Source organism: Miniopterus schreibersii (genome assembly GCF_964146895.1).
Source record: "Miniopterus schreibersii genome assembly, chromosome: 14".
NCBI lineage: Eukaryota > Metazoa > Chordata > Mammalia > Chiroptera > Miniopteridae > Miniopterus > Miniopterus schreibersii.
Window position 1 is genome coordinate 20,356,387 of NC_138114.1, and position 22,707 is coordinate 20,379,093.

The 22,707-nt window shown below is 43.6% G+C and overlaps 1 protein-coding gene and 1 pseudogene across 4 annotated transcripts in view; one reads left to right on the forward strand and one right to left on the reverse strand.

Moving 5' to 3' along the window:
* The window catches only part of STOX1 (storkhead box 1), a 49,957-nt gene extending 31,733 nt beyond the window's left edge, over positions 1–18,224 (reverse strand). The window contains exon 1 of one of the 3 annotated variants that reach the window (XM_081158591.1): positions 17,760–18,224. In XM_081158591.1, the coding sequence (XP_081014717.1) occupies positions 17,760–18,069 (310 nt within the window). In that variant the 5' untranslated portion in view covers positions 18,070–18,224. The remainder of the gene's footprint in view (positions 1–17,759) is intronic. The other 2 variants (XM_081158592.1, XM_081158593.1) reach the window with 2 other exon arrangements.
* The window catches only part of LOC308567311 (small ribosomal subunit protein uS2-like), a 558,798-nt pseudogene that overhangs the window by 518,085 nt on the left and 18,006 nt on the right, over positions 1–22,707 (forward strand). The gene's annotated exons all lie outside the window — the stretch shown is intronic.

A 22,707-nucleotide genomic window follows, 5' to 3' on the forward strand; every position in this document is an offset into this window, starting at 1 on the left:
TAATAGAAGGTATACCTTAGTCCATTTTTAAAAAATTAATGTATCAGTGTGTACCTAAATCAACTTGTGTACCACCACCAATGCTGTCTATACATAGAACACTTTGGGAAATACTGCCCTACTCCATTGTGTGGGATGAAAGCGTAAGAACAGAAAAAGAAGGCACTGTCCTTGTGAAGTGCCCTGGGTTTAAGAACCAGGCTTCCTTCTGAGAGAGCTGTCTTCAACTTTCTTTCCCAAGGCACATCAAGTAACCACTGACATCTACAGGACTTTGATTCAGTTAGGACTAAAAAGAAAAAAGCTATTTTTATTATCAGGGCTTTCAACCAGCAAATCTCACTGTGGGCAACTGCAGGGCCAGACAATTAAGCTCAGTTTAAAAATACACACAGCCCTGGGCTTCCTGAAAAGCACCATCACCGAATGCTACTGCTGCCCAGAGATGGCCCATTTTATGTGACCCATAATTCCCACTTACAGAGCACACCACTCCTTTATTCCCTTTCTTAGGGCTGTGGAGAGTACGATGATGGAAAGCTTAAGAGAAACAGATTCTGGCAAAGGCAATAAACAAAGTAAACATCAAAACTGCTTCTTGCCAGGCTGGGCATAGCTCAGCGGTTGAGCATCAACCTAGGATCCAGGAGATCACAGTTCGATTTCCGGTCAGGGCACATGCCCGGGTTGCGGGCTCGATCCCCCGTGGGGGGCATGCAGGAGGCAGCCGATCAGTGACTCTCACTCTCTCTCCCTTCCTCTCTCTGAAATCAATAAAAAAATATATTTTTAAAAAAACAAACTGCTTCTTGAAGGTAATTTTTTTACCTGTATTCCAATAAGAATCAAAATTTGGAACAGGGATTAAAGAACAATCAAGAAAGTAATTTAAGGGACAAACACATATATCTTGTCCTGCTGAAGTCCCACCCCTACTAGCTTTCTATTTCTGTGACGGGACCTTGGCCCAATCAGATGGCAGAGGCCTTACACAGAAGACAAGGCATTGAGCACCCTGGTTCTCTTCAGTCTGATCCAGAGATGAGCTCCCTCTGGTTGAGGACTCTTTCCACAGCTCCCAGGGGCTGAAAGTGCCTCTGTTGGGTGGGGAATGGGTGGAAATCACACAATTTTCCATTTTTCAAAATACAACTTTTGCTCACTCTAAATTACAAATAATTTGGACCATTCCATATTTTTAGAAAATAGTGATTTATAAATTAAACACCAGGAAAAGGCAGGAATTACTGGCCTATGAGAATCATCCTGTGATTCAATGGGATGAGAACAGCACACGACTGTATGGAGCATACCCACAGACTGAAGGTAAAGTCCAGAGATGGTCAGGGACTGGCTATTTAGGGGAGGAGTTGGGACTGGAATCCAGGTCCCACAGACTCATGGGCAAATGATGCCTGGTTGAATATGAAAAAGCAAAGCCTGGGCCACACTAATAAGGGGCCTAATAAAGATAAAAGTTGTTTCTATGTCTGTTTTAACACGGTAGTGATTTTTCAGCACATGGAGTCAAGATAGCCAAAGTACACACTCTGGAGTGATAGACTGAGGCCTTCAGGACAGTCTGGGATGTAAGACTGGGTACTGTGCCTGGCCGGGCACCCTGCAAGGTCCACAATAATACTGAATTGCTAACATTTATTAAGAGTTCACTGTTGCTGGGCACGCTTTTAAGTGCTTTACCTGTATATGTCAAGTAATCCTCCAACAACCCAATGTAGTTTTATTATCTAAGTTTTGCAGTGGAGAAGCAGAGGCATAGAGTTAAATCAATTGCCCACAGTCTCAGATAGTAGCCTTAACAGGATTTGAAGCCAGGCAGTCTAGCTCCAGAGCTGGTGCTCTTTTTTTTTTTTTTTTTTTAAATCTTTATTGAGTTCAGAGAGAGGAAAGGAGAGGGAGAGAGAGAGATAGAAACATCAATGATGAGAGAGTCATTGATCGAGCCCACAACCCAGGCATGTGCCCTGACCAGGAATAGAACCCCGATCACCTGGATCCCAGGTCGACGCTCAACCGCTGAGCCATGCCCAGCCGGGCTGGAGCTGGTGCTCTTGACCACTAATAGTTATTGAGCATTATGCTCTGAAATCCCTCCTCCTCCTTCTTAAATATCAGCCCTGAACAGTGGCCCCATAGTTCCCTGAACAGCCCAAACAAAGGATGGGTGAAAGGCCTTGAGGACCACTTGAACTTAGTTGGAAGGTAGCCGGGGAAGCTGTGTTAGGCCTGACCTGGCTGAGGTCTGGCCAGAATTACCACTTTTCAGTTATGGTCAATTTGCAGGGATTAGAGGCAGGCTCCTTGCCTCTGCCCTGATGGAGATAAGAAACATGACATATATTTTCCAGTGTGGGGGAAATGCCCCTCGGCCTATGCCCATGGGGTAGGAGACCCAGCATCCCCAGTGTGCTGCCTGGCACCCAGGTCAGAGCTAGCCTAGCATGGTTCTTGATCAACAACTAAAAAAAAATTAAAAGGCCATAATCAATTCCATGCAGGGTGCAGGCAGAAGATAAGCCTTGAAAATACTTCTACTTCCAATCTCTAAGCCCACAACCTGACAAAAAACTTCCCAACATCCCAAGCCACCACCATAAACATATATCAGCTGATGCTCTTAAAACTTAAACCTGGGGTCACCTTTTGTTGCCTTTCAAAATATTTTCCCCTCAGTTAATATGGATTTTCTAATTCTTCCCAAGAGACTTGTTTCTTTTTGATCCTCTGTGTCCCTGTGCCTCTTGAGAATTTAAATGGATCTTCTGAGGGTTCCCTTTTCTCTGCTTCCTCATGCACCTGCATTGCTTACTCCCCGGTATCTGGAAGGCATCTGGTTTCACAGAAGGCTTTCAAAGACTGCAGAAGTCAAAGGTCAAAATTTACATTTGTAACACACAGTCAGAATCAAAGAAGATCTAACAGATCTATTGTGTACCTACATCAGAAGACTCAATATAGTTAAGATGTGATGTCTCCTGAAATTGATCTATAGATTTAACACAATCCTAATAAAAATCCTAGCCGCCAAAACAAAAAGAAACAAAGTTAGAGGTCTTACAATACCCGATTTCAAGATTTACTATATAGTTACAGTAATCAAGACAGTGTAGTACTGGTGAAAGGACAGGTACATGATCAAAGGAACAGGATGGAGTCCAGAAATAGACCAACACATACACAGTCAACTGATATTCAACAAAGAACCAAGGTTGCTCAGTAAAGAAAGGACAGTCTCTTCAACAAATGGTTCTTTAAAAATTGGACATATATCTGAAAGGAAAAAAAAATTAACATCTACCCTAATCACATTATAGACAAAAATTTACATGAAATGCATCATAGATATAAATATAAACCTAAAAGTATAAAATTTTTTAAAGGTAACATAGGAGAAAAATCTTTCTGATCTTGACTAGGTGAGGAATTCTTAGTATACGACAAACACACAAATGATAAAGGAGAAACTGATAAATTAGGCTTCACTAAAATTAAAAACTTCTATTCTTTGCAAGCCACTGGTAAAAATAATAATAATAAAAAGACAAGCCACTGGGAGAAAATATTTGTAAAGAACTTGTATCTAAAATACATGAAGAAGTCCTACAATTCAATCAGGAGAAAAAACAAATTTTTTTAATGGAAAAAAGATTTTAATACATACGTCAAAGAAGATACAAATGGTAAATAAGCAAATGAAAAGATGCTCTACTAGGCATTAGGGAAATACAAATTAAAACCACAATGAAATACCGCCATCCACCTATTAGAACAGGTAAAACTAAATTAAATATAAAATGCTTAACTGGAATACTCATACATTGCCGGTGGGAATGTGAAATGGTACAGTCACTTTGGAAAACAATGCTCTCATCCCACACCTAGGTAATTATCCAAGAGAAACAAAAACATATATCCACACCAAGACCTCTTAATAAATGTTTATTGCAGCTGTATTCATAATCTCCAAAATCAGTAAGCAACCTAAATGTCCAGCAACTGGCTGGATGAATGAACATACTGTGGACCATCTACATGATGGGGAACCACTCAGCAACAAAAAGGAATGAATTACTGACACACACGTTGATGAATCTCAAAAACATTATCCAAAGTGAAACACACCAGACATAAAAGATCACATACTATAGGATTCATTTATGACATTCCAGAAAAGGCAAAACTATAGCGATAGAAATCAGATCAGTAGTAGCCAGGGATTCAGTTCTATTTCTGCCCCTAACAGCACCAAAAGCACAGGCAACTGAAGCAAAAACAAACAAGTGAAAGTAAAATACAAACACTAAATATTCACAGTGGTTGCATATATACACAACCCAAGGACATGGACAATGATGGGGAGAGGGACTGGGGAGAGGGAAGGAACAGGGTGGAACGGGTCATTGGGGAGAAAAAGGGACATCTGTAATATTTTAAATAAAAATAAAATAATAAATAAAATAAAATAAAAATTAACAGTGGTTATGTTCTTTCTGGTATTGATTATGGTTGGTGCATGTGTGTGTGCGTGCATGCACATGCACTTATGAATGTTTTTATATTTTTTAAAGTACCTGTGACTGATTTTAATTTAATGGATTGCTAGGTAACATTCACATGGTACAAAAGGGTACCCAGTAAAAAGTCTCTCTTCACCCTGCCCCCAGACACTCATTTCCCTTCTCGAGAAACAGCTGCAGTGACCAGTTAGTTCCCCTAATCCTTCCAGAGATAGTTTACACATCTACAAGCAATATGTATAAAAATAACCTCCCCCATTTTTATATAAATGCTAGCATAATGCATGATTCTTTTTTCTTGGAAACAAAAGATTTCTAAAAAGGTCATAAAAAAAGGAAACGTATAAATGCAAGGAAGTTAATAGCACTCATCTAAGTGTGTGCAGAAACACTAGCGCCATGGCATGTAAATAGGTTTTACATGAGAGTTTCCTAGCTGAGTTTGGAAACCACTTATAAACAGGTTTCATTACTGCAAAGGCTTCTAGGAGACCTTGGTGTGCTGATTGTCTACATCCAGGAGGAGGGAGAAAAATCTAGTGCTTCAAGCTTATTCTACCATGGAAACCCCTGCTGCCTAACTCCTTCGGGGGCAGATGTTTGAGGCATTCTTGGGAAACTCTGGGTTCCTACGGAGCATCTTCCTATGGAAGGAGTTGATCAGCTGATAGGGCTGACCCAGGGGACTCCCCTACAGAGGGCCACAACCTCAGAGCAGCTGTGATGGTGGGATATAGAGAGACGACGTAAAACACGGCCAAAGTTACCCTCCCCCCAGGGAGGTGAGTGTGCTGGAAGATGGAGGGGCTGGGCTGTGGGGAGCAGCGGACAGAATGTGGGCTGTCTGAAGAGTATTAATCATGTAACCTGGGGCAGTCCTCCCCTTCTAAATAACAGCTGCCATGCTTGCCCTGCTCCCATGCATGCATGTAACACACACACACACACACACACACACACACTCATGCACAATGGAGGCCTCAGGAAGGGGCAGAGTTTGACTTCCTTTGAATTCACAGGTTTCATGGATCAGAGGGCTTCCAAAGGCCCCCTAGAGGTTCAGCTAAATTGTGCTAGTAGGGAAATGAGACTTCAAGGTTTTACAATGCAAAGAACTCTTCAGATTAGCTAACTTTTTACAGATGAGGAAACAGAAACTGCTTGGCCCAACTCATTTATAATATTAAGCTCATTACATGATAATTGACTTTAAAAATTTATCTTTTTGGGGGAAATGTGTGTAAAGGATCCCCTTCTTGTTATGCAAAGCTCTGCACTATTTCTAAAGTAGTTAATTAAGGATTAGGAAATCCCTTGCAAAATTATTTTTAAATCGAAACAGCTTTTGTCCCCCCAATCTGAAACCTTGAGTTGTAACTATATTGATGTAAGGGTCTCGCAACACAGATTTTTCCATGGCTAATTAGTCTTACATGTAAGTGCAATTACTTATAAATAATATTTTTTAAATGAAATATCTGACTTCTTTTTGGGGGGTTAGTGAGGTAAAATTTTCATACAGAAACTTTCATCCTTGTTAGGTACAAGGGTCTGAATCTTGGCAATTGTAAACAGTAGTGTGACTACCACCACGATTAAGACAGAATATTTCCACCACCCTCAAAATTCCCTAGTGACACTTTGTAATCAAGCCCATCCTAGCTGTAGTTATAAAAAATATTAATCATTCTCTATTAACCGTGATTGTTCTGTTCTGATTAGAGAAAACACATTCTAACCTGACTGAGAGTTGTACACCCTAGGACATGGGACATGACAATTGACTTAACCTTGGAGTGAGGTCCATTCTTCTTTTCTGAGAACTGCCTATCATCATGGAAAGATTAACAGCAACCCCCAGCCCTCACTGCCTGTAGTCTGGTCCCAGAGGTGCCCACCCTTTGTGACCCCAAGCCCACATTGCCTGTAACCTGTTAGCATTATACCTTGCCTACTTCCCCATGCCTGTAATTCCTACTTTCCCATGTAATCTTTGTCCTTCTACCCAATATAAGCAGCTGGCTTATGGGAGGGCGGTAAAGCAGATTTTCATGGATGACCCACTGCTTTCCCATATTGCCGGCATTATTGGAATGAACGCTCATATATGATGCAAACCTGTCTCTGCTTAATTGGCTCAAGTAGTGACAGGCAGCCTGAACCCATTCACTGTCTGGTTTCAGTGTCATATTGAAGAAATCACTGCCAAGACCTATGCCATTAAGTTTTTCTTTTTTTTTTTTTTTTTAGGAGTTTTACAGTTTCAAGTCTTACATTAAGCCTTCAATCCATTTTGAGTTGATGTCTGTGTATGGTGTAAGGCAAGGTTTCAATTTCACTCTTTTGCATGTGGATATCCAGTTTTCCCAACATCATTTATTGAAATTATCCTTTCCCCATAGTGTATTCTTGACACTCTTATAAAAAATCTTGACTGTATACGTGTGGGTTTATTTCTGGGCTTTCTATTCTTGCATTGGTGGTTATGTCTGTCTTTATGCCAGCCCCATACTGTTTTAATTACTGTAGCACTATAACATACTAAAATCAGAAAGTGCAATGCCTCCAGCTTTGTTTTTCTTGCTCAAGATTATTCTGGCTATTCAGATTCCACTGTAATCCCACATGAATTTTGGGTTTTTTCCTGTTTCTGTAAAAAAATGCCATTGAGCCCGGCCAGGCGTGGCTCAGCGGTTAAGCGTCGACCTAGGATCCAGGCGATCAGGGTTCGATTCCCGGTCAGGGCACATGCCCGGGTTGCGGGCTGGAGCCGATCAATGACTCTCTCATCATTGATGTTTCTATCTCTCTCTCTCCCTCTCCTTTCCTCTCTCTGAAATCAATAAAGATATATTTAAAAAAAAAAAAAATGCCATTGAGCCCAGCCGGCACGGCTCCATGGTTGAGCATCAACCTATGAACCAGGAGATCACTGTTCCATTCCCAGTCAGGGCACATGCCAGGGTTTCGGGCTCCATCCCCAGCAGGGGGTGTGCAGGAGGCAGCCAATCAATAACTCTCTCTCATCATTGATGTTTCTTTCTCTTTCTCCCTCTCCTTTCCTCTCTCTGAATTCAATAAATATATATATATTTTAAATGCCATTGAGATTTTGATAGGAATTGCATTGAATCTGTAGATCACTTTGGGTAGCATGGACATTTTAAAAATATCAAGTCACTGGACACAGACAATAGTGTGGTCAAGGCCTGGGAGGGAGCAGGGTGGGAGGGAGGGGGTCAACAGGGGAAAATAGGGGGACATCTGTAATACTTTCAACAATAAAGATAAATCAAGATATATATATACACAAACACACACATATATGTGTGTGTATATATATCTCAAGTCTTTCAATCCATAAACACAAGATAAAAGTACCGTAAATTAGCCTTAATTAAATTAACAATAAAGCCCACAGCTAACATAATAATCAATGGGGAAAAACTGAAAGCTTTTCCTCTAATATTGGGAATAAGACAAGGATGCCCATTTTCACCACTTCTATTCAATATAGTCCTGGAAGTCCGAGCTAGAGCAATTAGGCAAGAAAAAGAAATAAAAGACATTCAAATTGGAAAAGAAGTAAAATTATCTATTTGCAGATGACATGATCATGTACGTAGAAAACCCTAAAGACTTCACAAAAAAACTATTACAACTAATCAACAAATTTAGTGAAGTTGCAGGATACAAAATCAACATACAAAAATCAGATGCACTTCTATATACTAACAAGGAATTACCCAAAAATAAAATTAAGGAAAAAAATCCCACTTTCAATAGCATCAAAAAGAATAAAATCCTGCCCAGCCAGGTGTGGCTTAGTGGTTGAGCACTGACCTAGGATCCAGGAGATCACAGTTCCATTCCCAGTCAGGGCACATCAATGATGAGTCATTGATCAGTTGCCTCCTGCACGCCCCCTACTGGGGATCGAGCCCACAACCCAGGCATGTGCCCTGACCAGGAATTGAACCTCGATCTCCTAGATCACAGGTCGATCAATGCTCAGCCGCTGAGTCACGCTGGACACACTAGCCTCGTTTTTTCAAACACAAACACAGGCATTGCTGTGAAGCTATTCTTTAGATGTGATTACTAAGGGACAATATCCAACATAATCTAGGTTTCAATCAACTGAAAGGCCTTAAGAGCAGAACTGAAGAAATTCCACCTATGCATAGCAGCTTTGGCTTGTGCCTGAGATTCCAGCCTGCCCTTCATGATGGCCAGACCTACAGATTTCGGACCTGCCTTGCCAGCCTCCACAATCACAGAGTCATTTCCTTGTAATCTATCTCATACTGGTTCTGTCTCTTTGATTGAACCCTGACCGATACAGGAAGGCAGGCACTTTTCAGAAGGTAGGAGAAAAAGGAGCTTAGAGTGGAATTGGATTAGAGACCCTTGCAGTGCATGTTAAAGGCACTGGACTTTTCCTGAAAAGCTAAGGGGAGCAGCAGATAGGATCTGAGCAAAGAGCAGAATTAGATCTGCTTTTTGGATTGTCATGAGTCTGTCTACCTGTAGGATGGAGACTGAACCAGAGTATACAGGGCCACACAGGAGATGGCACTGCAAAAAGAGAGAAAGCTGGTTCCCTAATTCATGTGGAAAATGGTGAGATCTTGGGTGAGCAAAAGCCCTGCAGTGGAAATGGAGAGAAAGGGATGGATTTGAGAGACACTGAGGAGTTGAGCCTCAGGGGACTTGGTGACCTACTGGCCTGGGGCAGGAGGAAGAAGGTGGAGAAATCCAAGCTGATTTTCAGGTTAACGGCTCTTTTCAACTCACTGGACCTCAATACTACATGGCAGCAGCTAGAGGTGTCTTCTCCTACTCACCAGTTGCTTACTCAAAACATGAGCCAGAGATGCTCATTAACTACCCAGATGCTACATACAGATCATTCAGCTTGATAACAACAATATGCCTACAAGGCACCCTGTTGTGAGCCCTTTGGCTCTTTCAAGCTGAACCCTTCAACTGCCCCTGCACAGAATAAGGTAAAAGGCAACATCTGGCAGAACAAAGCTAGAAAAATATGGCTGGAAACATCCTGGGTGGGAAGGAGAAAGGTGGGAGTAGGGGCCTGGTCAGAGCAGCTGTTTCTGCCATTTTCCAGGCCTTGGAGTGGACCAAAGGCCTGGTGGGAATCTGATAGCCTCTTGGGGAGGGGAACTGCCCGTGAAAAGTACCAGGGCCTTTACAGGAACCCTGGGAGGACTGGTGGCGAATAGAGAGGAAGGCAAGAAACCCAAGCAACACCAGTCAAGTCACAACCTTTATTCTGTTTCCTGTCTGCAAAACAGGCAGAATTATTCCAGCCCTTTAAAAATGGTAACAGAAGAAAAGGAATAGTCAAGCTGGAAGAGTTGGGGGAGAAACCAAGATCTGTCTGGGAGAAGGAAGAGATGAACAGAGGCATTTGCTTTGGTGACTGTCTGAGTGCTCTTGTCATGACCATGAGTTTCTCTTTGGCCTACACTGATCATCAACAGAATGACATTTTAGTAGTGAAGAAAAGATAAGAATTAAAAACGTTCATTACTGGGGAATGAGATCCTATTAGACCAACCCTTTTGCCAATAACAATTATAACTTCGGACAAAACATAAAAACCTTTACCTGAAGGTACTGAAAAGCACGAAAACCAGGTAAAAACTGGAGGGGAGGTCCCCTAGGAAGGAAACAGCACTGGATAAGTTTCCCATTTTTTATAGCTCTTCACCTAAAGGCAGGCCCCATTAGGAGCCAGGCCAGGAGGCTCAAACTTTGGCAGAAACCCAGAGTCTTACTAACTTAAAGAATCTAAGGACACAGTTTGGAGTGGTTACAACAGCAGGAAAGTGATGTTGGAAAAGACTGAGTCACAGAGATGAAGCCCCAAATTTTGCACATAAACTCAGCCTGACTTTATGGCTGAAACATGAACTACACATACACAGGGCACAAGCAGCCTACCATGAGAGATTTTAGCTGCCATTTTTGCAGGGTAGATAGAGTTCACAGTTTTGAGTCCAGCCAAATGAATTGCCTGATTAAATAAACAAAAAAATCAACACCGTACAGAGGAACGTTAACAATCCAGAGTCTCCACAACACATCACTCATAATGTCAGATATACAATCTGCAGTACTAGACAAATGTGACCTATTCAAAGAAAAGGTAACCAATAAGACTCGCTGGCTGACCGCGAGATGATTGAGATGTTAGAATTGTAAGTATTTTAAAGAAGCTGAAAGATAAATAAAAAAATATGCTGGTTGCCCTAGCTGGTTAGTGTGACCAGCTAGACCCAGTGGTTAGAGCGTCGGCCTGCGGACTGAAGGGTCCCGGGTTTGATTCTGGACAAGGGCGTGTACCTCAGTTGCAGGCTCGATCCCCAGCCCCAGTCAAGGCGTGTGCAAGAGGCAAACAATGGATGTGTCTCTCTCACATTGATGTTTCTTTCTCCCTCCCTCCCTCTCTCCCTCCCTCCCTGAAAAGCAATGGGAAAAATATCAGGTGAAGATTAAAAAATACATATAAATATAAATAAATAAGTAAATAATAAATAAATAAATAAATAAATAAATAACATTTTATATATATATATATGCTGGTAATGAACAAACAAATTGGAAATTTCATCAGAGAAACAAATTATTTCATGATAACCAAATGGGATCTACCCAAAAATAAAAATATATGTCCATACACAGACTTGCAGAGATGTTCAGAGCAGCATTATTATTCATAGTGACCAAAAAGTGGAAACAACCCAAATAAGCATCCACTGACAAATAGATAAGCTAAGTGATATATCCACAACAGATTATTATTCAGCCACAAAAATGAATGAAGTTCTAATACATGATACAACATAGATAAACCTTGAAAACATTATGCTAGGTGAAAGATACCAGGTACAAAAGACCACATATTGTGATTCAACTTAAATAAAATATCTAGAACAGGCAAATTTATAGAGACAGAAGGTAGATTAGTGGTTGACAGGTTGTGAAGAGAAATAGAATTTGCTAGTGGGTAGTGGGTACAGGGTTTTCTTTTTTGGGTGATGAACATGTTCTGAAATTAAATAATGGTAGTGGTTGCACAACATTGTGAATATCCTAAAACTCACTGAATTATACCCTTTTAAATGGTAAATGTTATGCTATGTGAGTTAAATCTCAATTTTTAAAAAGGTAAGGCAGAAAAAATTATGGGAAACTGAGTGATGAATACAGAACTCTGTAATATCTTTGCAATTTTTCTATAAATCTAAAATTATTCCAAAATACAAAATTTATTTTAAAATAATACCATTTATAATAGCATCCAAAACATAAAGTTCTTAGGAACATAAATTTAACAAAAGACATTCAAGACCTGTACACTAAAAATTGTATTAAAGACATACAAATAGAGAGATATACCATGCTCATGAAATGTTAAGATGTCAATTCTCCCCAAATTAGGGTGACCAATTCTCCCAGTTTACCTAGGACTAAAGGGCTCCCAAGATGGCAAGACTACCGTCTTTTTTTAATCCTCAACTGAGGATATGTTTATTGATTTTGAGAGACAGAGAGAGAGAGAAACATCAATGTGAGAGAGAAACATCCATTGGTTGCTTACCTTAAATGCCCCAACCGGGAATCAAACCCACAATTTAGGTGCATGCCCTGACTAGAAATCAAACCCGCAACCTTTGGTGTACAGGATGATGCTCCAATCAACTGAGCTACCCAGCCAGGACAAGACTATCATTTCTTTTATTTCTTTTTTTTTTTTTAATCATCACCCCAGGATAGTTTTCCATTGGTTTTTTTTGTTGTTGTTGTTTTGTGGGGATTTTTTACAGAAAGTGGAAGGGAGGGTAGTGGGAAAGAGAGAAAGAGAAAGAGAAACACTGCTGTGAGAGAGACACATTGATTGGCTGCCTCCCACATGTACCCCAACCAGAGCCACGGATTGAGCCTGCAACCCAGGAACATACCCTTGACTGGGAATTGAACCTAAGATCCTTCGGTGCAAGGGTTGGTACTCTAACCACTGTGCCTCACACTGGCAGGGCAAGACTATCATTTCTAAAACCAGGGTAGTCTCAGGCAAACCAGGATGAGTTTCTCATCTAACTTCGTACTGATCTACTGTTTCAATACAATCCCAATAAAAATCCCAGCTGGATTTTTTTTTTTAAAGAAACTGACAAGCTGATTCTAAAATGTATATGGAAAAACAAAGAACCTAGAGTAACCAAAACAATTTTAAGGAAGAACAAAGTTGGAAGACTCACAATATCTGATTTCAAGTCTTATTATAAAGCACAACAGACAGTATGCTATTGGTGAAAGGACAGACTCAAGATCAATGGAAATAGACTCTGACAGAGTCAACTGATTTTCAACCAAGTTGCAAACACAATTCAGTGAGAAAGGCTAGTCTTTTCAACAAACCGTCCTTGAACAATTAGACATCCATATGGGGAGAAAAAAAAGCCTCACCTATGTTTCATATAATTCACAAACATTAACTCAAAATGGATCATAGATCTAAATGTAAAACCATAAAACTTCTAGAAGAAAATCCGTGAGAAAATCATTGGGTTAGGTAAAATAGAGGAAACAAAAAGTATAATCCTTAAAGGAGAAAATAGATAAATTAGACTTAATAAAAATTTAAAGCATCCCTCTAAAAGATACCATTGTAAAACTGAATAGGCAAGCCACAGGCTAGACTATATAGTCGCAAAGCATATCTCTAACAAAGGACTGGTATTTAGGATATATAAAGAACTGCAATAATTCAACCATGACAAAATAACAAATAATAATAAATAACTATAAAAAAGGTAAATAATCCAATTTAAAAAAGCAAAAGATTTGGACAGACATTTTGCAATGGAAATTGATAAACACATGAAAAAGTGCTCAGCCCTGGCCAGGTAGCACAATTGGTTAGAGCATCATCCTGATAGGCCAAGGTTGCAGGTTTGATTCCTGGTCAGGGCAAATACACGAATCAACCAATGAATGCACAAATAAGTGGAACAACAAATCAACGTCTCTCCCCCGCCCCTACCTCTCTCTCTAAAATCAATTAAAAACAACAACAAGCTCTGCCAGTTGTGGCTCAGCGGTTGATCGTCAGCCTAGGATCCAGGAGTTCGATGTTCTGATTCCCGGTCAGGGCACATGCCCAGGTTGCACGCTTGATCCCCAGCAGGGGGCGTGCAAGAGGCAGCCAGTCAATGACGACTCTATCATCATTGATGTTTCTCTCTCTCTCCCCCTCTCCCTTCCTCTCTCTGAAACCAATAAAAATAGAAGAAGAAAAAATTCCATTGGCTACTAAAACCTTCAAGACACCCTACTATCATTCAAGACAGGACTTCAGAAACAAGACAGAATAGGAGCTGGAGCACTCCCTCTCCTCACCATCTCTGCACACTCCCCTATGCCATTCCCTAAATCACAGACTGTCAGACATTATTTCAGATGTCTGCCCAACTCCTGTGCAATCAGGCTCCCATACCCTTGAGCTATTTCTCTCCCACACTATATCCCAGAACAGGTTCTGAAATCAGTCATTTATACCTAGCATAGCATAAATTAGGGGCTGGCCTCTAGTCTTCAAGGGCACTTGCAATGCTGCCTTACTCTCTCTATGCTCAGAGATGTTTCAGGAAGCACATGGACGAGGGTCATGAGGGGAGGTGGGAAGAGTCTCACATTAGCTCCCCTTCACCAGCCTGACCTGCCTGATCTGTAGTACACACCCCCAAAGCGCACACCAGGGAACTCTGGTCCAACTCAGTCAGAGGCAGAACCTGCCCACACATGTCACTGTGGGATGCAGGAGACTGTGAACCTAGCCTCCCACTCCACTGTCCCTCTTGAACTGAATCTGGAGGAAAAAAACACTCCACTTTCTCCCTGAGCACATGCAATTCTGAATGATACATTGAAATACAGAAACGCCTAGAACAGTACCTGCCACATTAATGAATTAATGAAGCAAATATTATACAAGAGCCACAGGCATTCTTATTCAGTGAGAAATGATGGGGATGAAAGTCGATACCTCGGCTATAAATTTCCTGGAGAAGGGAAAAAATTTGTTTGGCCAAGTGGCCTTTTCTTCCTTACCCCAGGAAGTCATCATTAATCCTTCACCTACCTGGTAGGTGTGGACCAAGGGTAACAACTGACTCACCCAAACAAATACAGGTGTCCCGCACCCCTATCCCCTGCGTGGTTCAGCTAGGTAAACAGATGTCTCCCTCCAGCTTTCAGAGCTCACCCCTTTCATCTGCTAATGTCATTTGCTAATATAAAAGAAAGAAATGAAAAAAGAGAACACCTGAGGACTAGAGCACAAACAGAGTTAGCTTGTTAAAGATCCTATGCTATATACCTGAAACTAATACAAAATAATACTGAATGCCAACTGTAATTGAAAAGTAAAATTAAGCCCCGCCGGGCGTGGCTCGACGGCTGAATGTCGACCTAGGATCCTAGGCGACTGGGGTCTGATTCCAGGTCAGGGCACATGCCCGGGTTGCGGGCTCTATCCCCAGTCGGGGGGCGTGCAGGAGGCAGCTGATCCATGACATCACTGATGTTTCTATCTTTCCCTCTCCTTTCCTCTCTCTGAAATCAGTAAAGATATATTTTTTAAAAAGAAAAGTAAAATTAAAAAAAATAATCCTGTGTACTTCTGTTTAGGGAAATGCTCTCAGCCTGGGAAGTATTTTCTCATCAGAACAAAGCTGAGGTAGAGAAAGTGAAGAGGGAAAGAAAACGGACAAAACACGGAGAAAACAACTTCTGCAGGCCTTAAATTCAAGTCTGCATCTGAGGCTCAGGTCCCTTCGGTCTGCTTGGCCAAGACACTCAATTATCATATCTTATGAGGCCTCATAAGCCCCAGGTCCAAAAGCCCAGGAGAAGCACCCATGGGAGCACAGTGGGTTTATAAAGCTCATGGCCATACCTCTTTCCCCGCCAGCATTTTGTCTCAGCTGGCTGGCAATATTCCCTATGCAAAAATAGTTTTATGTAGGAGTGAGCCTTTAAAAAAAAACAAAACCAAAAAAAATACAGCAAAGAGACCAAATTAATCTAACCAAATGGATCCTTTGTGTCTTTTCCTAGCATTCTGTTGGTTCTCACAAAATAACAAGCATTGTGTGAAACCTGCAATAGTGCACAGTTGCTCTTCCCTTGCCTCCCTGGAAGCCCATTTTAGCTTCTGGAAGCCAATGTTGCCAAATTCAGGAAAGCAAGCGGACCAAAACTCCCAATTCCTTTGGGGCAAGACAGCCCCTCCTGCTTTCACCACCTTCTGTGACTCTGAGATGGCTGCCCCTCTCCTCTGACCTGACCCAAGGACCCCAAGTTAGACTAGTAATTAGCCATTCTATTTAAAACAGCCTCCCCCATATGAATCCACTGACCTGCATCAAATAAGACCTTTCCCCATTTTGCTCCTCAAAATGTTCCAATAGGTGGTTTTGTACAAATTCCAGCTAAATGTCTTAATTCTTAACAGAACTCTGTTAAAAACCTGAAAATCTTTTCTGCCAAGAGACCCAAATCAGAGGTGATGACCACTGTATTGCACACTCCACAGAATACAGTGTCCATTGCATCCTGAGTTATGCAATGAGGCAGCATTGCCTAGTGGTGGAGAACTGGAGCACCTGGTGTTGTGTTCACTTTGTCCACTGCATCTTTCAGATGACAGCAAACAAGGCCAACCCAGGAACCAGCATTCACCACTGCTCACTGGACCCCAGGTAGAGGCATCATGGCTGCCTCTGGCTTAGCACAAGCCCTCTCTATTTCACCCTCAGGTCTAGACCCCAACTCCACCCACCCCCTTTCTGCAATACACTCTATGCTCACCCTTCGAAAGGGGGTGGGGGAACCAGAGAATGCAACCACTAATTCAAACCAGAAAATCCCAGGATTCAGAACTGAAAAGAGTTTTTCATCCAGCCTGTCTGAAAGACCCCTTCCCCTGTGAGAATTTTGGCTTTCAGAGCCAAAAACCTATTTTCTTCACTCACTCCTGCAAGTAAAAGGAGATGAAAAGTGTTTATGTGGCTTTGCAAATGAGCTCTGTTCTGCTCTTAAGGGAAGAAAAAGGGTGGGGGTGGGGGTGTACCAGACAGAATGGTAATGTATGGAGGTGACAAGCCAAGGTTTAACCCCAATGACCTGAAATGTAGAGACATCATCTCTGAGCAGGTGATGCACAACATCAAGTGCCTCTTGCTCTCGGCTGTTCCTTTACCCCTGGGGACTCAAACAAATGTTTTTTATTTGCTGCTCCTCCTCTGAGTTGGATTTATGGACTGAGACAGAGCGGGGTTCCTTGGTAGGAGTCAAAATTCAGGGCTGGAACAACTGGTGACTTGTCAACAGCACACCATCAAATCGTCACAACCCCACATAAATGCAGGCAGACAGAACCAGGCTGTTACAGGGAGCTGACAGCCTGCCTGAGTTTAGTGGCCCGTGCCAGAGAACTCTCCCTCAGTGGGGCAGTGGTTTAGTTTCCCAAATGAGAAGCTATTTTACACAGGCAAAAGCTGCTGTCTGTCTTCAAACAAATGGGCTCTCTGAAAAGACTGGAAAGGAGGAATTCTATTTAGCCCATGGGATGTGTCCAGAATGCCATTTGTCATTTCTTTTACCCATGCAGTTAACGACCCTAAACCTTCCGCTAGGCCCTGATCCAAGACCACCACACTACTCGATGCAGCAAAATATGAAAACCACAGACTCTGCTCCAAGTCTGTAATTAAAAAAAAAAAAAAAAAAGCAGTCAGTTCAGAACCGGTAGATTCTGGCCGACCCCTAGTGTTCCCCTTCTAAGCGCCCCCATGGAGCAGAAACCCCGATCTCCTGACCAAACCTCTGGCTCCCCGAGCACAAAGCCTTTCTCCCCAAAGCATCACTTTCCTAAGTAGAAAGTTCCTTCGGCCAGGAACCTGTGCGCTCCGCTGGCTGAAAGATTTGAGGAATGGAGGCCTCCTGGAGTTGTCCCGGCGTATCCTGGGGGCCGGAGCGTGTCCCAGCTGGAGGGAATGCCTTGGGAGGGCAGCCCTCCCCCAGCCCCCGCCTGTTTTCTCAGCCCCTCCTCCGCCCCGCTCCCTCAGAGTTGAGCCGGGGGGTGCACTGGCCGGGTACCCAGGGCTCGGTCTCGCAGCCCGCACTCACCCACCGCCCTGATGCGGAAGCCGCGGGGCGGGCGCAGCGCCCGGCGGCACCAGGCGTCGCGCAGCACCTGCAGGCTGGCGGGAGGCGCGTGCACCAGCAGCACCCCTCGGCGCAGCCAGCCCTGGAAGGCCAACCGCGAGGCGGCGCGCGCCAGCCGCGAGTTCCAGAAGCAGCGCGCGTTGGCGCGGCGAAAGGCGCGGAACACCGCGTGCCCGCCGGGCTCCTCCGCGACCCCCGCCGCCTTGGGCGTCTCCAACCTGCTCAGCACCAGTGCCAGCGACCCTGGCGCCAGCTGCACCGGCCGGGCCATGGTGCGCGGGCGGCCGCGGCCCGCAGCCTAGCGCATCGGCGGGCGCGGTGGGCGCGCGGCACTGGCGGCCGGGGCGCCGCACGCTCGGCTGGAGCGATCGGCTTACTGCGCTCGGCGCCGGCTGTCCGGGGAACCGGACTCCAGGGGGCGGGGTCAGCTGTGCTCCGAGGGTCGGGGGTGGGGCAGGACGTTCCGCCCTGGGGCGGGACTTGCGGCCGTGGGGCTGGCCGGCGCTCTCGCCCTCCAGGCGTCCGATTAGGGTTTCCAAGCGCCCAGTTACCTGGGCACTCCCGCATCCCAGCCCGGGCTCTGCCCTCCCGGCCCCGGGCGGCTCCCTTCACTTCCCAGCTCTCCAGCAGCCCGGAGCTCTCCTTGCTCCAGGAGCCCGCCCTGGGGCTTTTCCAAGTCCTAGGGAAGCCCTGCAGCCCCCAGAGAATCGAGCCGCCTCGACCGCAGCGCTAGCGGCACGGCCAGGGGTCCCCAAAGCGGCGAAGACGAGGGTGGCCGCCGTCTCCCTGGCTCTGTAGTCGTTCCCGGTGAGAAAGGCCACGAGGGACAGACAGACAGCCTGGAGGAGCCATGAACCTCGCTAGGGGCCGGGAGTCAGAAACCCAGGTTTGAATCTCCGTCGACTCCTAACCTGTTAAGGCGTTTTACTTCCCCTCTCTCTGAGCTTCAGCGGACTGTCCTGTAAAATAAAGAGTTGGGACTCTAGTCTAAAGACCTTTACATCGGTGACTTTCTGAGGCTCTAGGATCTGGTTCCGCCCCTCGGCCATTTAAGTGATAAGGGAAGTAAAGTGTTCCAGAGCTGCCACCCCAGTGGGCAAGGCGCAGTGATGAAATCGTGGGGTTCAGCCCTGGGTTGGATCTGGGGATACGAAAAGACTGAGACACAAGGTTGCCCAGAGAGTAATGGGAGAAGGAACTGTGATCTGTCCCAGCACTGTAGCCAGTGCCTGGGAGCAATGAGGAACAATTCAGATGCTGAGGGACAGGCACTGGGTGAGGGTTCCTCCATGGAGGAATGGGAAAAGGAGAGGAAGGGCGCTACTGCTACTAGAAATGGGCAGTATAGGAGGGAACAGAGGCGCTTGGCAAGACTGGGCCTCATTCCAGATTCCCCACTCCTTCACTTTACCCATCATCAGTAACAACTCTAGTAATGTGGGGTCATCTGTACCCTGTCCCTAGGAAGTCGCTATCACAATAAATAGTTGATGACATTAAATAGCAATCACTAACATTAATTGAACACTATATACTGGAGCATTAATGTCACATCTCTGCATTAACTGCTATTAGCATGCATGTTTTACAGATGAGGAAACTGCAGCTAGGTTAGATTAAAATGTGTTTCCGTGGGGCTCAGTGGTTGAGCAGCGACCTATGATCCAGGAAATGGCAGTTCCATTCAGGTCAGGGCACATGCTGGGGGTGTGGGCTCCATCCCCAGTGGGCGGCATGCAGGAGGCAACTGATCAGTGACTCCCTCATCATTGGTGCTTCTCTCTCTCCCTCTCCTTTCCTCTCTCTGAAATCTATAAAGATATATTTTTTAAAAAAAGATGTGTTTACCAGTCACAGAGACAGTAAGAAATGGAGTCAGACAACTGCCAAGTCAGGGTTCCCTATGACAAATAAATATGACAAAATGTTCAGTTCAAATAAGCAAACAAGCCTGAGGCAACACTCTCACATCTGAATTCTAAGATGGATGGATGGATGGATGGATGGATGGATGGATAAATACAGCCAAGAGCCCGAATGAACTAAACTCCTATGCCTGAGAAAGGACAAAGTAATTCTAACACTATATACAAATCTAAGCTGCATGCTAGGCAATCATTAAAAACATTGATAGAGCCCGGCTGGTGTGGTGCGGTGGTTGAGCATCCACCCATGCACCAGGATACTGCAGGTTCGATTCCCAGTCAGGGCATATGCTCAGGTTGCAGGCTCGATCCCCAGCAGGGGGTGTGCAGGAGGCAGCCAATTGATGATGTTTCTCTCCCTAGAATGAATAAAAACATTTAAAAAAAAAAAAAAAGCAGGTGATAACAATGGTTACCTCTAGAGAAAAGAACAGGGTAAAGGGAAGTTTTTTTCATTGTGCATTAATTACCATATATAAATACTTGTCCCAAAAGTACTTTTAGAAATATATATCAGAACATTAAGAGATTATCTCTGGTGATTTTGACAAATGGAAATTTTAACAACTATCTACTTTATTCTCTCAGGAGTAAATAATTGCTAACAATTTAGTTCACTTTTCTCCTCTCCTATTTCCAGATGACCTTTCTCTTGTCCACCTTATCATGCCTGAAATTCCTGCCCAGGTAATCCCACTTTAGGAAAGACCATGTCTCCAAAGTCACTGTTAAGCCACATACAATGCCTCTCCCATGATCACATTTTTGTGAAGAATTATTTAGCTTATCCAACTTGCTGTTGACTTCAAAAGTACAGTGGCGTTTCATGGGACAGGACACAAGATCTGTAAAGAGCTTTTGGGCTTCAGGACCAATGAGGAAGATTAACATGGCTTGTCCTAGAGAGGAGGGAACCACAAGCTAGTGCCTTTAATTGAATTAAGGGAGTGGCACTACTGGGAGGTACCTTTCCCAAGAGTAGCCCATATGGAGCAGTACTTGCTGATACTTGTGGAGACCAGACCAAGGGGTCAACCTTAAAAACAACAGTGAAAGGGTCTCTGAGGCAATACCATAAGGACCATTGTGGGGGCCTCTCTACGCCAACACAGTGCTTCGGAGCTTGGTAGTCAGCGGAGGTGGAGGAGCAGCCCTTGACATCACTACTGTGTGGCAGTTTATGCCGAGGTAACTATAATGAGCACCCCAGGAAAAGACCAGGCCCCTTCCCCCATTTTCTGCATGCCGTGTAAATTCCCAAGTGTTTTTTGTTTGGTTGGTTTTTGGTTTTTGACAACTCCAAGGAGATGATTCCCCAAAACATGGTCAAGATTCAACCTTTGACCGACTCTGGCAAATGGACCCTGGAGTTTGATTTTATTTGGTTTAGAAAACTGGACCTGAAAGAGAACAAATTCATACTTGCTATATTATAATTGCTATAGAAGGTGAACTGGTCATTTGATGCTCACATCAGCCTGGTGTCTGTCCTAAGCAGAGCATTCAATGCTGTTCACACCCTGACTCCAGCCTGTCTTTCTAGCTTCATCTCCGTTTCCATCTTTGCCCTCCTGCTTTAATCCACACCAAGGATCTGTGCTCCAACAACCCAGAATTACACGCCTTCCCAAGCAGATGTCTTTGCTCACACTATTCCCCCTGCCTAGAAAGCCTTTCCTCTTTCTACCAGGTGGTATCCTACAAAGCCCAGCTCATAAAACCTGTGACACATCCAGGAAGATTTCATCTGTTCTTGGAGCACATTGTTTACACATGTGTTAAGGGCTATAATATATAGTTACTTGTCTCATCAGGCAACCTGAGATTCTTTGAGGGCCAGGCTCCTGCCTGATTCATCTCTGTGACCCAGCACATAGCCCAGTGTCTGGGCCATAAATTCATTCCAACTAAATCAGATCTAATTTAACTAGTGCTTGATCCAGGATAATCCTGCTCTTGCTGCTTTCTCACTAGCCTGTTGTCACTATACACAAAAACATTTCTGGTTTGAGAGTAAATCACAGGAAGACCTGGTTGTCCAACAGTCAATGCCCAGGGCAAAGTCTCAGGGACAGGTACACCCAGGCCTCACACACCCGGGCATCTGGATTTCAGTGATTTATCTGGAGTCTGTTTACAACACATGTTATACTGAGGATCACGTTTGGATTAACCACCTGAAAGGTTTTTCCACACCAGATTCATCAGGCTAAAGTTCCTACTCCTTAACTCAGAAAAATTAAGCCTTGACACTTACGGCTGATTTAGAAACATTTCCTATTTGGATTATCTTTATTATGATCATCGTCGCTTTGACATCACCTTTCTTCCCTTTACCAGGAAAACAAAAAGTCCTGGAGACTTTTGTTTTTATTTCTCAAAAGAAAATACGAGGTTTTACTAAGCAACTGTGTTGACTCAAAGGGCAGAGAAACAGAGGAGGGGGCAGGAGAAGGACATTTAATGCCATTTCTTTTTTTAAAAAAACACCCATTACTTTCTTCATTCTAGTTGCTTTACTTAGAGAAAACTCTGGGCCACAATAGCTTTATCTGAAAAATGAGAGTAAAAATACTTCGTCGACCTGAAGGATTTCTTAGGGTCCTTCTAGGTTCAGGATTCTACAGCTCCACTTTCACACACAAAGATAGAAACCTTACGTATTTTAAATAGTTATTGGGTCCAATGAGGTACTAAGAGATACAAAACCAGAGCCTGAGAATAGATATCCCCAAAGCTGATTCTGATTTGCGTTTAAATAATTTACTTTATCTTTCCAATGGCAAGAGGCCAACGAAGAAAGTATTATTGGGGGGAAAAGAGTTCTTAGCTTGGAACACTGAAAGGCTAAGAATACTAGAAATCCCATGTTTCTGCTATGAGAAGTCTTAAAGAAAAAATTATTCTGACATTTATTAAAACAAATGTTGTAGTGTCGTCCCATACACCAGAAGGTGGCAGGCTAGATTCCTGGTCAGGGCACA